The sequence below is a fragment of the Arctopsyche grandis genome, chromosome 3 (assembly GCF_051622035.1).
Source record: "Arctopsyche grandis isolate Sample6627 chromosome 3, ASM5162203v2, whole genome shotgun sequence".
NCBI lineage: Eukaryota > Metazoa > Arthropoda > Insecta > Trichoptera > Hydropsychidae > Arctopsyche > Arctopsyche grandis.
In genome coordinates this window covers 7,002,116-7,018,502 of record NC_135357.1, presented here as the reverse complement: position 1 = coordinate 7,018,502, position 16,387 = coordinate 7,002,116, and the positions used below count along the sequence as shown (strand labels likewise).

The window sequence follows — 16,387 nt, the reverse complement described above, 5'->3', positions numbered from 1 at the left end:
ACCAAAGACAACTATATACGGCCATATTTCATACGCTTTTTTTAATGAAATTTGCAAATTTGATGATTAAAATAGATGATTTAGTGTATTTGTCTGAGTTTATTTGCAAGCGAGTAAATTCAGCTACTTTGTTTCAAAATATATTAGAATTGCCTACAGCTCTTTTTTTTTACATACCTCCTTTACGTTTCACTTACGATTACAATTCAGGAAAAAGTTTGCCTCTTATCCGATAATTTTCATACTTTGCCATATTGCTCATTTTGGTCATCAATATAATTTTCATTTGGGAAACGTTTTAGTTTTTAGTCGGCAAAAAGTCATGGGGTACTTACTTAAGGTTAAAATTCAAGTAGCTTATAACTATATATTGACGAATAAAATAAATCTACCACGATTGAAAAATTCCACAAAACAAACTAATAACTTGGAGGCTCGGATTGATATGTTGATCAATGTCCCGGGTTATCAAAACACGGTTGTTTGTCGGGAGCTTCTTTCTATTGTTAAATTATTAACAGATGCTTATATTGTACAGTGTTATCTAGGAAAAGGAACTAAGTGCTGCGCCACCGTGAGCGTAGCTGGATGAATTAGTTGCTCTGCTCATGGTGGCGCAGCTGGATTAACTGTGGGGGTTTATATACGGTCGGAATGTCCTTGTCCAGAGGTTGCGTCAACTTGCCCTTCTCTGGAGGTCACGTCCTGCAGCTGTATTTAAGGATCGACTTGTCCTTAGTGCGTAGTACGCACTTATCATGTATTCCTACAAACTGACTAGCTGTAAAAGAAGCGTATTGGTTATATACGTAACACGTAATATAAATTAAATAATATTTAAAAACTAGCGAAAATATAAAAAAACAATGTTCTCGTCTTTCACTATCAACGGACTATTTCGCAAAAAGCGATCTCTCTCGTACAAGTCACTAAAAACTCGATCACAGAACATCTGGCACTCGAGTACTCGTTAGTACAATATTTCGCGTGTGCGGCTTTCGATTGATGGAGTTTTTGGGTACCAGGTGTTCCGTGATCGAAATTTTAGTAACTTGCGCGAGATCGCTTTTTACGGAATAATCCGTTTACCAAATGTACATATCACTATTCAGGGACGTCATGTCAGCTCTTTGGTTGTTTTCAACAATAGTATTTTGCGGGCAGTTGGTGACTAATTTTCCTACTTTTATTATGTTATTATTTTAGCCTTTTATGCTCTTTATGTATATATGTACATATATATACCAGGAAGGCTACCCTCGATGCGCTTTACTGGCCAATTACAAACATTGATAAACAATTATGTTTAGACAGTATCATAGACACATCTATGGACAAATTCGCTAATACTAATATTTCGAGAAATAAATACATTTTACAGATTGGGTAGCATATTTATAATATCAGCAAATTCGACTTTGCGAAAGACGGGAAAGGTTTGCCTATTTGGTGGAACTGTTTCAATGAAATTAGATATTAACTAATAGGAAACGATCGGTCTATATCCAAGGCCGAGCCAGGGAATGAACACATGACCAATCAGTTGAAAGAACTACACGCTAACCGCTGAGCTATGTTGCTGGTTTTATAACTCGAAAGTAAGAATATTATATATTGTGAGCAAAAAATATGTATTTGAGGAGACTCATTTTGTTAAGTGTGATGAAATGCCATTAAATATAAAAGCAATATATTTTTTGGAAGACGATGCAAGCAGGATGAATCTTAATATACATGGAATCGTTTATATTCATTCGGTGCCTTAATAAGATTAATAACAAAGAGTTATAATTCTGCATTCATAAAATTTTTATTTATAATACACAATACATTTTAAAATTTTATATTCATAATACATATTTGCGAATAATAAAAACAAATACGAGACTCTTATATTTAGGAATAAACTGCATTGCAGCCCCAATTTGGTTATCAATACCTTCTGAAACCAGTAAACGGACTACTAGTCATATGTGAACCAGTCACAGGACAACCGGTCGCTCTAGATCGGTCACACGTGACCAGTTTTAGGGTGTGACCAGTTTTAGTGTGACGGGTGATCAAGTGTGACCGGTTGTCCTGTGACCGATTCACATTTGACTAGTAATCACCGAACCTCTGAAACCATATCACTATTTATTTTGTACTTAAAATTTAATCCTTTAATACAATGTTTTTATAATTGATATATTTCATGCAAATGGTAAAATGAAAGTAATTTAAGTACAATAAAATAAATTACTAAAATTTAAAGTATTTTCATAATACAGAAGTTAAAATATTTGATTTATGGATAGAAAATTATTTCATTTTTTGAATTACGAACTAAAAGTAGGATTTTTTATGAAAATCACTATTTGGGACCAAAATTTCGATTTACACCGAATTTCGATTTATTGAGGTTCGATTTGACCAGGCTTTACCCTATCACATATGTATATTAAATCACAAGTACGAACATTCTTGTGTACATATAATTGAAGCATGATTTGTTCAATCCCAGCACTAAAATATAATAAAAACAAAAGAAAAATAATAATTGAATATAAATAATAAAAACCTTTATTTAATAATATAAAATGAAGTGAATTAAATGCATAAAACCTCTTCTGCCAATAGTGAAGCATCATTCAACAGAACATTCGGTAATTCGGGTTGTTCATCATTGAGTTCTTGATCACTATCATCTTTCTTATCTTCATAAATTAAATGATTATTTACAATATTATAGCCCCTCAATTTTAAATTTTCGCTATAAACAAAAATGCTAATGATAAATAACACATATATACATATTATATATTGTTGTGGTTGTGAAGAGAAATGGATTGAAACTTACCCTAAAAGATCGAGATCAATATTCAAATCTTCATTGAATAGTATCAAGTTATTAAGAGGTATTTCCCAGCAATATGTTTCATCATTATAAAATGGACAATAGTAAGATGTGTACATGTGAATTCTAGATATGGCGTCATCGGTATTTTTTTCATCTCTAGTTCGATTATCAACCTAGAATTTATACATTGTAAGTATGATTTTAAGAATGATTTATGAAAATTTTTGAGTAGTTTACACACTTTAAACGGATATTGATATTCGGCAACAACACCATACAATTTGTTTGGCTTTTTAAAATCATTCCAATTTATGTTATCCCATTTGACTTTTGATCTGAAATACATAAAAAAAAATCATAATAACATTCGATGAAATACTTACAATAATTATGCTTCATATATATACCCAATGTTAGATTCGAAAACATTCTTAATATCTAAACATATTTCATCTACACTAGTTTGTTCATTTTCATTTTCATCTAAAAATAAATCAAGAATAAAGTAAAATTGATTTACAAATAAATGATAGTTTCATTTGAAACGTGTTTTACCCAATTCTATATCACATTTTTTGTTGTAATTTTTGTGCACAAATAATGCCATTTGAGAACAACAGCCTAATTCTTTGGTTTCTTCAGGACCGGATCCAATCCCAATATATTCAACAGCATAGTTTGGATATCTCGCAATTACATTTGATGCCCTGATAATTTGATAATGGGGAGTAATTTTAAACGATAATGATATATATGTAGACATTATTATAATTTTATAAATTACCAATCTTCAAATTGTGCTCTCGTCCATTCAAATCTGTGATCGTAATGTCTGAATCCGCCGTTTTTCAATTGGGGAAAGAAAACATTGAAATCTGCATTCGGAGTCGTTATAATGACTAAAAGCGGTTCGATGAAACCGAAAATATTGTGTGGCAAACGATCCAGCGCACCTGGATCTAAATGTTCTATGAGTTCAATGCAAACTACGGCATCGCAACCGATGAGACGATAGTCTGGATCGCAAACACTACCATGCAATACCTAAAAACACAACTGTGTATATACATATACAAATTTAAATAAGTATCGATAAACAAATAGCAAATATATATACTCACGGAAACGTTTAATTTTTTTGAACGACTGCATAAATAATTGAATACCAGAGGCTCGGCGCGCGTACAATATTGTTCCAATAACAGTTTATTGTAGTCTACTTCCAAAATTGACGTGACCTCACTGAGATTCTTGATGAATTTGAAAAATTGAAGCTCTGCACAACCGAAATCTACCACCTACAACGAATATATTTAAGCCAATAGCAACATAAGCTCGGAAATTCCGATGACGCCGCTATTCACATACCAATTCATAAAAAATGTGTTAAAAATTTGAAGTTCAAGTTAACCTTAAGAATTTTATTTTTCCATCGTGGATCTTCCAGCAGGTCTGAAACTAATTCGTATCGCTGGATGTAAACGGGGGGCTTAAAACGATGTACGGATGCATTTTCTTCGGCATCTTTAATTGCTTCATCATCTGTCATGATGATGAAACTTTAACGCGCACTTCCCAAACATAAATGTCAAACTGACAGTTTCCAATACAAGCCTATCTCTGGATCAGTTTTTAATAAAAGATCATATTTAACGACCATGCTCTAAAAATTTGTAATATTATATTTACACATTGATGATTTTATTTAACGTTTCAACAAACCTTAATAAATTGTATTTGTTCTAAGTTTTCGAAACATAAACTATAAAATTCTAAAAAATACCGAGTCTTTCTGTAGGAACGTTATTTCAATTTTTCCAGTGGGAGGGGCTAAACGTTAGTTTTTTGGAAAAAGCTTCTGATCAACTATTTAATTTAGTTGCAATTTCTGGCCTAAGCTTTTTATAAAGAATAATCGAAATTGATTATTTGAATCTTAGATTCATAGTATTCAGTAGCGGCTCGTGAAAATTCATAATGGGGGGGGGGGGGGCTGCAGAGATTAATCAGGCTGTAGTAGCTCATTAACCAAACCAGTGGTCGAATGAAAACAAAAATAGCATGCATATGTACTATACTGGGAGATCTGCAGCCCATGTGGACTAAAAAATTGCATGAATTTGTACTGTACTGGGAGGCTGCAGCCCCGCAGCCCATATGGACGAGCCGCCACTGATAGTATATAGATAGATAGTATTTCAAATGACGCATGTTGTTTGACCCCTAAATGACGTCCCCGTCTTTCTAGAGATAATTTGGAATCTTTAAAAGTCAATTCATATTGTGAATTTATGTTGTTCATTTCCCAAAAATAGTTTATTCTGTCACTCAAAATTTAATAAAAAAAAAACCTCAAACAAGTTTTAAAATATTTTTTGCGATAATAAATGGGTATTTATGTATGTAATTTGAAAAAGAGATATAAAAATGAATTTTTGTCACACATGGCTAAATGTTCGGTGATGATTCCGCAAAAAGCAATCTCGCGCACGTCACTTAAATCTCGATCACGGAACATCTAGTACCCAAAAATTCCATCAATCGATTTTTGTATTCGCGATCGCAATGTGCGAAATAAAATTTACCATAGCTTAATTGCTGGACGACATTTTTAAACCAAATAAGTGAAATATAGAAGAGGCTTGTAAGAAATAAATGCGCTGAAAAATTATCGTATCCTAGAAATTTGATTTTTGACAAGAATAACAAGGTCTTTTTTTTTGGTGGTGACAAATGCTATTTGAACACTTATGCTTAGGAAGATTTAAAACATAAATAAAAATGGTACGTATGAACGACTCCCATAGGAGCTTTTGATATGAGATTTGAAACAGCTCCACCTACAAAACATTCTAGTTATAAACCTATAACAGTAGCTCTTAAACTCATATATGTAGTCCACGGGCCCGTCTTGAATATTTTTTTTGCGGACTCCAATCCAACCCTAGCCATTTTATGTCGAAATTGAAATCTGTAGTATTTCTGTCGCTGGTAATAATAATGTAAAAGTAATTTTATGTGTTGTGGACTCTCAGTAATGGTTATGTAGACCCCCAGGGGTCCACAGACTCCATTTTTAGAACCGCCGATCTATAACTCGAACGAAAATCTGTTTCCAAGAATCAAATTCAGAAGTAATCGGGCAATAAAAAAAAATAAAAAAGTTATGTAAAACAAAATAGTATTTAATGATTCATAAATTTTATAAAACTAAATAAGTATTAGTTCCAAACGAAAATAAAATATCAAAATTATAAATATTTGCGTTGTACATAAGTAGGATAATCAATAAAGAGATTTGACCATATATGGACCTTCTAATTGATATCCAATTTTAGCATAATAATTTCTGGTCCCCACTCCGGATATAACTGCGATCTTATTCGAGCCGTGTTCTTCTCTTGAAATTCTTTCAGCTTCTTCCATCAACAACATTCCAAAGCCTTGATGTTGAAATTTAGTTGGATCCCGTGCATTAACCTTAAATACCAAAAAAAAAACATCAATCACATACACACATACACAGAATCGATTTTTCAAATCCGAATTCAACTTACAGGTACTACACTTCCATAAACGTGAAGTTCCCTAACAATACTGCATTGACTTATATCAGATTTTATATCAGGTTTTAATTCTGGTCTGTATGTTTCTTTTGAGCATTTTCGAAGTCGCAATAAGCCGACTAATATATCTTGCTCTGGATCTTCGTAGGCCAGGAACGTTTCCCAACCGCCGTTGGCGACATAATCACGTCTAACCAATTCTATCTGTAATGGAAGCGAATTAGGTTTATAAATGAATACGATAATTTGTAAAATAGCTCAATAAATCACAGCAGTAGTACTTCGTATGGTCTGATTTTATTGTGAATTTCTTGAATGCCAACTTCGCGAGTTCTGACATCTCGACAATCGAGACCGAGATCTTTCATTCTCGCTAAGGCTAACTCGCGCAGATTACCATGTTCTACACCAGAACTAACGAGAGGCATCGGTATATCTCGTTGAACTCTGAGAATGGTTAAAACACAAAAATATTAATTAAAATCTAGCTCACCATTGTAAACGAAGAATCTCGACACACTAATCGTCAATCAATTACATACATTTGAAATATTATTGATATTTTGATGTTATTATAGTAGGTAGATATTTCATATAATAATATTGAATATTCAAACCTATAAACTCGAGTCCACGGAGGTACCAATGCTAAAATTCGAGCGACGAGATCAACGAGTGTAGACGGCGGATAACTCTTATACCTGCCAGTTTTCCACAACTCATAAAGACCTGTTCCTCGGATTACCAATGTTGGGTATATTTTCAACCCGTCAGCTCTAAAGGCCGGATTTTCAAAAAATTCAATAAACTGTTCTATATCTCTCTCGAAATCCATATTTGGTAAATCGGGCATCATATGTGCAACTACCTAAAATCACATTTCATTAGAATACTATAAAATAATTTACAATATATCAAATGTAGTCTTTTTTTAAATACTTTGAACCCTGCATCTTTTGCCATGTGAAAGCTTTCAGATACGGCTCTCACTGTATGCCCACGATTCGTGTCTCTTGCAATGTCTTCATATACGGATTGAACTCCGATTTCAAGTCTGAATATAAACAAGAAAAACGCATTTAAGAAACTAATGACAATATACATACTTAAGTGCTTCATTAATAACAAATGAACAGTAACCTTGTACAGCCATATACAAGCATATCGGAAAGATGTCTTTTTAGGCAATAGTCAGGTCTGGTTTCAATAGTAATTCCAATACATTTAATTTTAGATTTTTCAGAGAATTTTACAGCTTCTTCAACACTCGACGATGTATAACCGGAGAGTGCATCGTGAAGATTTCTAAAATTTAAATAACATTACAATTCTTCATGGCAATATGTATGTATGTATACTTCACGACAATCGACATACCTAATAAAGAAATCTCTATAATCTTCCGGCAAACACATAAAAGTGCCACCCATTACGATAAACTCAACTTTATCAACACTGTGACCCAACTGCTTCAACTGTTCTATTCTGTGTCTGGTTTGTAGGTACGGATTATACCTAGCTCTGATGGCTCTCATAGACGTCGGTTCATACCCGGTATAGCTCTGAGTGGAGTATTCGAAATCGGAATCGGGCCCACCGGGGCAATATACGCATATATTACCGGTCATATTGATATGAGGACATCTGTGCGGCTTGCACATTACGGCCACTACGGCGATACCTGGAATAAACATCAGCGTAACAAAGTCACTGGGTCGACGATGAGGTTATGTATGGAGTGTAGGATTAGTACCGGAAGCGGTTCTGATGGGTTTGGCGCGAAGTAGCGGTAGCAGTTGTGGTTTGGCAGCGGCCGGCACTGCTGCTATGATGTCCACCAGACGAGGAGCTGACGATAGTCCGTGTTGTGACGCGGCTCGTGCGGCCACGCGGGCAATCTTCACTGGCCGTCCAGCTTTAGCGGCGTCCCAAACTTCCCTGACGATGGCAGCGATTGCTGCCACGCGTCTCTCTTCGTTACTTCCACCGGTATCCTGGCTGCCAGCCATCCTGGCGTTTGGTGAGATGCAATTATCAAGGAGCAACACACCCTATCAGCTGTTGTGCATCAACTGAAGTGTCAACACCATGCGCATACAAAACAACTATTTGTACGTCCTTCTATTTTGCAGCATAAAATTGTTATACACGGCCATACTAACATTTACTAAATGCTTAAAATAAATCAAACCACTATAATATATGACTGATAGTATTACTTAAATAAATAAATACGATTAATAAATCAAATTTTAATACTAAAATATTTTTCACAGTATATGTATTATGAAAGTTTTGAAATTTTACACGTGTAAATGTAACTATACAGGCTGTCATTGAAAAAAAATCTGTTCGCAGGATATAAACCACCACAAAATCACAAATTACACTAGGCTCCCCTTTACACGGACAGGATGGATTAGACTGGCACCGTGCCTGCGCCGGTTACTGGTACTGTGTTGTATGGTTAGGTATGCAATGCTTCAGATGGGCCAGATGAATCCACCAGTTAGGATTCATCCGGATCCGGCCCATTTAAATCGTTGCATATCCATCCATATAACACAGCGCCTAGTGCCCGGCGATGGTTCAATGCCGATCTAATCCATCCTGCCCATGTAAAGGGGGGCTAACGCTGATAATGATATACTACCACATTTAATGAATCATTGTTTACTTGACAATTATTATTAGATTCAGTGGCATGCGGTGAAATTCTCTCTCTTTTTGTCGTACAGCTTTACTTAATGTGCGTGAGCAGGATACAAGAGGAACAGGCTGTTCCTCTTATATCCTGCTCGCGCACATCAAGTAAGGCTGTACGACAAAAATAGAAAGAATTTCACCGCACGCCACTAATTGGATTATGTTTTTCTGGGTCCGATTTGTATATAAAAGAAGTGTTACTCTGTTACAATAGAATCGATATATGCATCATTTTATTTTTAAGTAAATCATTGCATCATGTAATTATCAATAAATTTGACTGATAAGTCAAGTACATGACCCCAATAAAAAAATAATTATCTTAATGAACTTTTTTGTTAGATTGTCGTCAGTGCTTTTCAAACTCTAAGTTAAGTTTAATTTTTTCATACCAATGCTTAAATGGAAAAGCATTTTATACGACAATCTTGTTGAAAGATTATATTTCTACAGTGCTCTTTTTGTCTCAATGAATATTCAGCTTATAGAAACCATGACTGAGGATCTTCCAGAATTGACGCCATGATGATTTTTCTTTACTAAGCAAAAACATATTTTGTGGCTGTCTTAAGAATTTTTAGAGAACTTTACGAAGACAGATTGGATAGTCAAAAAAAATAGTGGATATTAAGTTGTGCAAATGATATCATTATATGACTTTTTGGCGTGTCTGTTCATGCAAATTCAAAGAAAAACGTTTAATTATAATTAAAGCATAGAGTAACGCTAGTGCATTATTACAGCTCTCGTAACTTGGTAACTCTCAGAGAGGAGGAGAAGGAAGATAAAATTTTCCATTATTTTTTTAAAACGTTGTGTCATATCCATTGTAAATGGATCATTCTCGCGCTAGTCACTAAAACCTCGGATCACGGAACATCTGGCACTTGAGTTGTCGTTAGTACAATATTTCGCGCGAATGGATTTCGATTGATGGAGTTTTTGGGTGCCAGATGTTCCGTGATCGAGAGTTTAGTGACTTGCGCAAGATCGCTTTTTGCGGAATAATCACCGAACCCATATCCATACATCCATCTGCTGTGTACATTCATCGATCGCTTAGAACAGGTTATTGAACCTCACAATTTTTTTGGTTGTGAATAGTTAAATGAACAGTTGCACATCCATCTGGAGATTTATTGAAGCGGAAGCGTGTTTATCTCGGGTCATTTGGAGCAGTTGTTGAGGACCTAGATAGTAGTTGTAACCAGCCTGGAGATCCATTGAATCAACAGTGACAGCCGGACAGCCGCACTCGTCGCCCGACACGTAAGTACGATTTTCATTTGACGTCACACAGGTTATGTTCGTGACCTTCCGCAGTCAACATTACCACAATTATTCAATAGTTTTCTCGTACGTCGAAAACGTCACAACAAGGTATGATTCGTGCAATTATTTCCGAACATTCTGTACTTTCCCCTCGATAACCTTGCGATATTCGCCGGCCGGTTTGACAGCTGCGATTCTCGCGGAAAACCGGTTTTGGAGGGAAATTCAAAATATCACCGTACGACGTTTTGGTCCTAGTGAACTTTGCCTTCTGCCATATGTTTTTCATTTTTTTCATGGAAATTATTGCGCAATTTTTTTATTTGTATCAATGCTCTTATCAATGAAGTAGAAATCATTTTATAATATAATTTAATACTATTTAATTATTTCAAACGTTTATACTTCCTATGTATTACACCATCGTTATAGTTCTGTTGACTCTGTATTGATTTATGTTTGTATGAAAAAGTTCTCTTGTTTTTTTTTTAATTTAAAAAATTTATTTAAAAACTATTTATTTTATATAAAATCTATTTATTTATGAGTTATATAAAGTGATTGAATATATATAATACTTACTAGCACTTTAAGCTAGTCTTATATTTTATTTATTTAAATGGTAGTAACATATTTATTTAACAGCATTTTTTATTTTTTACATAGATATATGTAAAAAATAGAAAAATCCTACCAGGAAGGCCTAGTAGGTAAACCCCAATGCGCCTTTCTAGACAATTAATTACAAACATTGCAGCATTTTTTATTACATAAATCGCTGGTAAACGGACTACTAGTCATATATAAACCAGTCACAGGACAACCGGTCGCTCTAGATCGGTCACACGTGATCACCCGTCACACTAAAACTGGTCACACCCTAAAATCGGTCACGAGAAAACTGGTTGACCGATTTTAGGGTGTGACCAGTTTTTTCGTGACCAGTTTTAGTGTGATGGGTGATCACGTGTGACCGATCTAGAGCGACCGGTTGTCCTGTGACCGGTTCACATTTGACTAGTATGACCGAACCAAATCGCTGTATTTCGAGAGGCTGAAGTACACGAAATTAACAATTAATTAATCCATTGAGACATCTATGGATTTAGACTTGTACATAATTTTTTACATATTGAACATATGTAAATCAAATTCAGATATTTGTGACATAGCGGATAGGATAGTTTTTGCCAATTTGATGGAGGAACCATTTTAAAAATGAAATCAGATAAATTGGCAAACTCTGATCAAACTCAAACGGAATGAAAGGAAACGATCGACTTCAAATATTCAAGTATGATCAGCAGCATTAAAGTTTAACACGGGATTGAACCCGGTAACCTCTCGATGCTAAACATAAACCCAACCACCGAGCCACGAATACATGAATTCATTGAATTGGAATAAAAGATTAAAAAAAATGATATGCTTATGTATGTTTTATTTTTCAGATGCTAAGTCGTGTTACTAAACTAAAGGACTTCACTAGATTAGTCTGTTCTACAGGAAATCTACTAAATCATTCCCGTAACATAAGCACATCTTCAGTCATTATGAGTGGTGAAAAATTCTCCTTGCCGGACCGATTTGGAGGTGGTGAAAAAAGCGTATGGTACGTCGAAACTTGAATGTTTTATTAATCAGTATTTTCAAGTTTCGATAAGAGAAATGAATTGACCTTTATGTCATACATATATTCAACTTGATAGTGAATCTTTTACGCAATCAAATTGTATAAAGATTTTTATATGAAAAATATTTTGTACAATTTTTGTTTTGTACAAGTGTTTGCGTTACAAATAGCAAGATTGTTTAAATATCAAATCGTTCTCTTATCTTATGTTTTTATTGCGTTTGAAACATAGCAAATCTTACGTAGAACTGAGTTGTTAATTTTATGATTTTATTTATTTATAGGGTTGAATACATTCAATTGGCGTTGGACTATAAGCCGCTAAATTTGGGACAAGGTTTTCCCGATTTTGCAGCCCCGGATTACGTTTGTAAAGCTTTGTCGGAAGTCGCCATCGGTCCCGATGTTCTTCTCAATCAGTACACCAGAGGATTCGTAAGAATTGTATAATAAATCAATACAAGTGTATGTTTTTTAATAAATTAATCGTGATTTGTTTTGTTTAGGGCCATCCACGTTTGGTTAACGCTCTATCTAAACTCTATTCCAAGTTGGTCGGTAGAAATATAAATGCCAATACTGAAGTTCTTGTTACAGCTGGAGCGTACGAAGCACTCTTTTCTACAATTTTAGGTAATTATATTGGTATTTATACAGATATTATCATGTCAATTGTATTTATTAACATAAATATATATTATTTTTAGGTCACGTAGATAAAGGCGATGAAGTAATAATTATTGAGCCATTCTTTGATTGTTATGATCCGATGGTTCGTATGGCAGGCGGAACTCCCCGATTTATTCCATTGAGACCGGTGAATTATTTTTACGTTTTTTTTTAATTTTTATTGTACATATACATACATACATACATAATAGCGCTATGCTATTTATCTGTGTATCTGTGTGCGATAACGCTCATCATACTATAATAGTCGTTTCGATTCGACATATGTAGGTACATCACAGTTAGAACACTTTCAAGAAAACGTACGAATATAATACGAACATAATAACAGATCAACAAAAAACTTCTATATATACTGGTTGCTACCAATATTTTCTCTAGGGAAATAAGTCTGAGAATTTAACGCCATCTATTGAAAATTTATTTAATTAATTAATTTTTATATTGTTTATTTTGATTTTTAAATGCTTTTTATTATTACAAAATTATGTTCACAATACATATTACATCTATTTTAATAGCTACTGATCTACTGTTCATTTTCTATTTTACAATTTAATTTAATTTGGTTAGTAATCATAGTATTATATTATTCTAATGTTAATCTACAGCATAATAGGAAAAAGAGCTCAAAAAACTATTTACATTATATTGTTTATACATATGTAGGTAGGTAGGTAGTTTTTACCATTTTTATTTTCATATTAAACCATTAAATATAAATATTAAATCAAATACATTTAAAAGGTATTATTAAAAGGTATAAGATCGAGCACAGGACCGACACATTTCTTGTAATTTTTTTTTAATTAATAGATTAATATGGAATAACCCATGCGATGATATTTCATCGGGCACAACACTAGTGTATATATATATATATATATATATATATATATATATATATATATATATATATATATTTGTTACAATAACTGTTTTTATATTTTTAGAGCAAAAAAGATGGTGTAATTTCGTCATCTGATTGGGTCCTAGATGAGAAGGAATTAACAGCGCTTTTCAATGAAAAAACTAAAGCCATCATTGTAAATACTCCTCACAATCCGTTGGGAAAAGTTTTCAATATAAAAGAGTTGGAAATGATTGCAAATCTATGCAAAAAGTTCAATGTTATGTGTATATCAGATGAAGTATACGAATGGCTTGTATATAAACCACATAAACATATTAGAATGGGTAATTATTTTGTTCATTTATTATATTGTATATTAAAATTATACGATTAATAATACAAAATTTCAATTTAGCAACTTTGCCTGGTATGTGGGAAAGAACCATTACTATTGGTTCAGCAGGCAAAACGTTTTCAGTAACGGGATGGAAAACAGGATGGGCGTACGGTCCGGAGAATCTAATGAAGAATCTCCAAGTGGTCCATCAAAATTGTGTGTACACTTGCAATACCACCATACAGGAAGCTGTAGGTAGAGGGTTCGAGCTGGAGTTAAACCGACTCGACTCACCGGAATGCTACTTCTACTCTCTTCCCGCCGAGCTCGAATCTAAACGTGACTTCATGGCGAAATTCCTGACTGATGTCGGCATGAATCCAACCATTCCTGAAGGTGGATACTTCATGGTGGCCGACTGGTCAAAGCTCGGTACGTTCGTTGCCTATCAATATTTACCGTCAATGGAAATTAAACGTTCTGTTTGTACAGCGTAATATGGAAAAGTTTGCACAGTTGTATTCGGCCATTTATATTGTTGCTTAGTGTCTTGTACTCTTCCATTGTGTTAAACCGGTTCCTATTTTGAAAAGTGGTATCGGTAATTACAAAGGGGGATATAAATGGAAACATATTTCCTTTATTATTTGCGACACTTAATAATAACGTATTCAAAACAAATTTGTTTGTTTTTTTACTTTCAGCTAACAAGGTCGACCTTAGTAAAGAAACTGATAAGTATAAGGATTATAGGTTCACTAAGTATATGACGAAGAATGTAGGCTTGCAAGGAATCCCACCGAGTGCGTTTTACAGCGAAGGCAACAAAAATTTAGCTGAAGATTACGTTCGATACTGTTTCATTAAGGTATGTAGATTACTTTTCCATAATGAATTTAGACTTTTTGATTGTTTTGTTGATTCAAATTCGAATTTTTTGAAATTTTAGAAAGACGAAAACCTGCAAAAGGCTGCTGAAATTCTTCAAAATTGGAGCAAAAGCAAGTTGTGATACGAATAATCATTTTCAGATTGCCGCATTTGTCCGATAATAAAATGAAGAAAATAATTTGTACTATGATGTGTATATTTTTATAAATGTTTATTATCAGTAAATTGTAATTTAATTTTGTTGTAAAAATATAATATACTATATTATGCATTGAAATATGTATTTCTTTATTAATTTACTAGTGGCCTGTGTGCACATAATTGCGCACTCGGTAAAATATCGCAATTTGGATCAACGGAATTAATAATTTAAAATTAAATTAATTTTTTTTGAAAAAAAATTATTTTGTTTTTGTCGGCCACTCATGTGAATGAAGTGATATGCCGCGTCTCTTTCCATGATATACGATTCCAAGTGGAGAAAGAGAGAGAGACGGAGCATGGTTAGTGAGTACTTCAACGAGTAAACACTCACCAAGTTCTGTTTCTTTCCACCACGATATACAATTCCAAGGGGAGAAAGAGACGGAGCATATTAAGGGCCGGGCCGCACCGTGCAACTTTGTCGGCCGACAAGTTGCGCGACACGAAAAAATGTATGGAAATGTGTGCGACAAACAAGTTGACGGGTGTAGCATGTCCCATCTACCTCTGGTCGCCCTCAACCAAGTCGCTCGCAAGTCGCACGGTGCGGCCCGAGCCCTAACGAAATCCAAACGCAGCACACGCATTAGGGCGAAATCACACAGGAAGGAACGCGGCACATGGTTTTTTTAGATACTTTTAAACATGCGAAAAGAATGTGACATGCCTTGCAAATATTCATGTCACGCCCAGCACAAACCATCCTAAAATCACTCCCTGGAGTGTTTTCGGTAAAATTTTATCCTTGCTTGACAATGATCGATAACGGTTTACCTATCCCATATTTGAAGAAATGTAGAACCCCCACAGCGAGGAGCCAAGCACACGACGTGCTGTTCTTCCCTGTGTGATTTCGAAATACATATATATATTTTTTTATTAATTTATAATTTCATTCAAAAATTTCAAGTTGAATATTTTTCATTCATTTGTTTTTTCAGTGTGTTTATTTATTTTGGGCCAAGTGTTGCTGCCATGTAAAATATATTCAACTACCACCATTGAAAACACAGTAAATTACAGTGGCGTAACTACTATGTAGCGGGGGCAAGCAATGCTTACGGGCCCACAGGGATAGGGGGCCATAAATCGACAAAATAACTGTTCAAATTAAGACACGTTTTGCGGGAATGCAGGTAGTGAAAAACTATTTCGGTTTTCTTAAACCTGGGACAATTATTAATATGCCGGAAAAAGATACTCCAGACCATTGTTTGAATCTCAGAAAAAAATATCCAGAAGTTTTCTCAGATCAATTCGAATCTCAATTTACACATGTACTTTTATTAATAAAGAAAGATCTTTCCGAAACAATAATGATAAGGCAATTTTCAGAATTACTTATTATCAAGTACAGTTGTTTGTGGAGTGATTTTTCAGAAGTATATACCACATT

General features: G+C 34.2%; 3 protein-coding genes across 7 annotated transcripts; 1 reads left to right on the top strand and 2 right to left on the bottom strand.

The window, feature by feature from the left end:
* Window positions 1-1,787: 1,787 nt before the first annotated feature.
* On the bottom strand, window positions 1,788-4,476 carry Hen1 (Hen1 methyltransferase). Of its 4 annotated transcripts, none has more exons than XR_013261704.1 (10): window positions 4,251-4,461; window positions 3,961-4,137; window positions 3,624-3,883; window positions 3,395-3,546; window positions 3,247-3,322; window positions 3,081-3,174; window positions 2,840-3,012; window positions 2,605-2,752; window positions 2,424-2,505; window positions 1,788-2,002 (listed from the first exon to the last, which is right to left on the bottom strand). XR_013261704.1 is itself a non-coding variant. In XM_077446742.1 (9 exons), the coding sequence occupies exons 1-9, from the start codon at window positions 4,386-4,388 to the stop codon at window positions 2,494-2,496; spliced, it is 1,230 nt and encodes a 409-aa protein (XP_077302868.1). In that variant the 5' UTR covers window positions 4,389-4,476; the 3' UTR covers window positions 1,788-2,493. The 4 variants fall into 4 exon arrangements, 1 of the variants encoding a protein (XP_077302868.1); XR_013261702.1 differs by having other exon boundaries at window positions 1,789-2,002; window positions 2,095-2,505; XR_013261703.1 differs by having other exon boundaries at window positions 1,794-1,963.
* Window positions 4,477-5,999: 1,523 nt separating this feature from the next.
* Window positions 6,000-8,524, bottom strand: Elp3 (elongator complex protein 3). The gene is made up of 8 exons (XM_077428408.1): window positions 8,159-8,524; window positions 7,783-8,086; window positions 7,546-7,710; window positions 7,345-7,459; window positions 7,023-7,273; window positions 6,687-6,852; window positions 6,397-6,609; window positions 6,000-6,319 (listed from the first exon to the last, which is right to left on the bottom strand). The coding sequence occupies exons 1-8, from the start codon at window positions 8,412-8,414 to the stop codon at window positions 6,125-6,127; spliced, it is 1,665 nt and encodes a 554-aa protein (XP_077284534.1). The 5' UTR covers window positions 8,415-8,524; the 3' UTR covers window positions 6,000-6,124.
* A 1,422-nt stretch (window positions 8,525-9,946) lies between these two features.
* On the top strand, window positions 9,947-15,180 carry Kyat (Kynurenine aminotransferase). Of its 2 annotated transcripts, none has more exons than XM_077428027.1 (9): window positions 9,947-10,380; window positions 11,835-11,995; window positions 12,301-12,451; window positions 12,523-12,649; window positions 12,724-12,833; window positions 13,660-13,903; window positions 13,975-14,328; window positions 14,601-14,764; window positions 14,846-15,178. In XM_077428027.1, the coding sequence occupies exons 2-9, from the start codon at window positions 11,835-11,837 to the stop codon at window positions 14,906-14,908; spliced, it is 1,374 nt and encodes a 457-aa protein (XP_077284153.1). In that variant the 5' UTR covers window positions 9,947-10,380; the 3' UTR covers window positions 14,909-15,178. The 2 variants fall into 2 exon arrangements, with proteins under 2 accessions (XP_077284153.1, XP_077284152.1); XM_077428026.1 differs by having other exon boundaries at window positions 10,345-10,491; window positions 14,846-15,180.
* The last annotated feature ends 1,207 nt before the right edge of the window (window positions 15,181-16,387 follow it).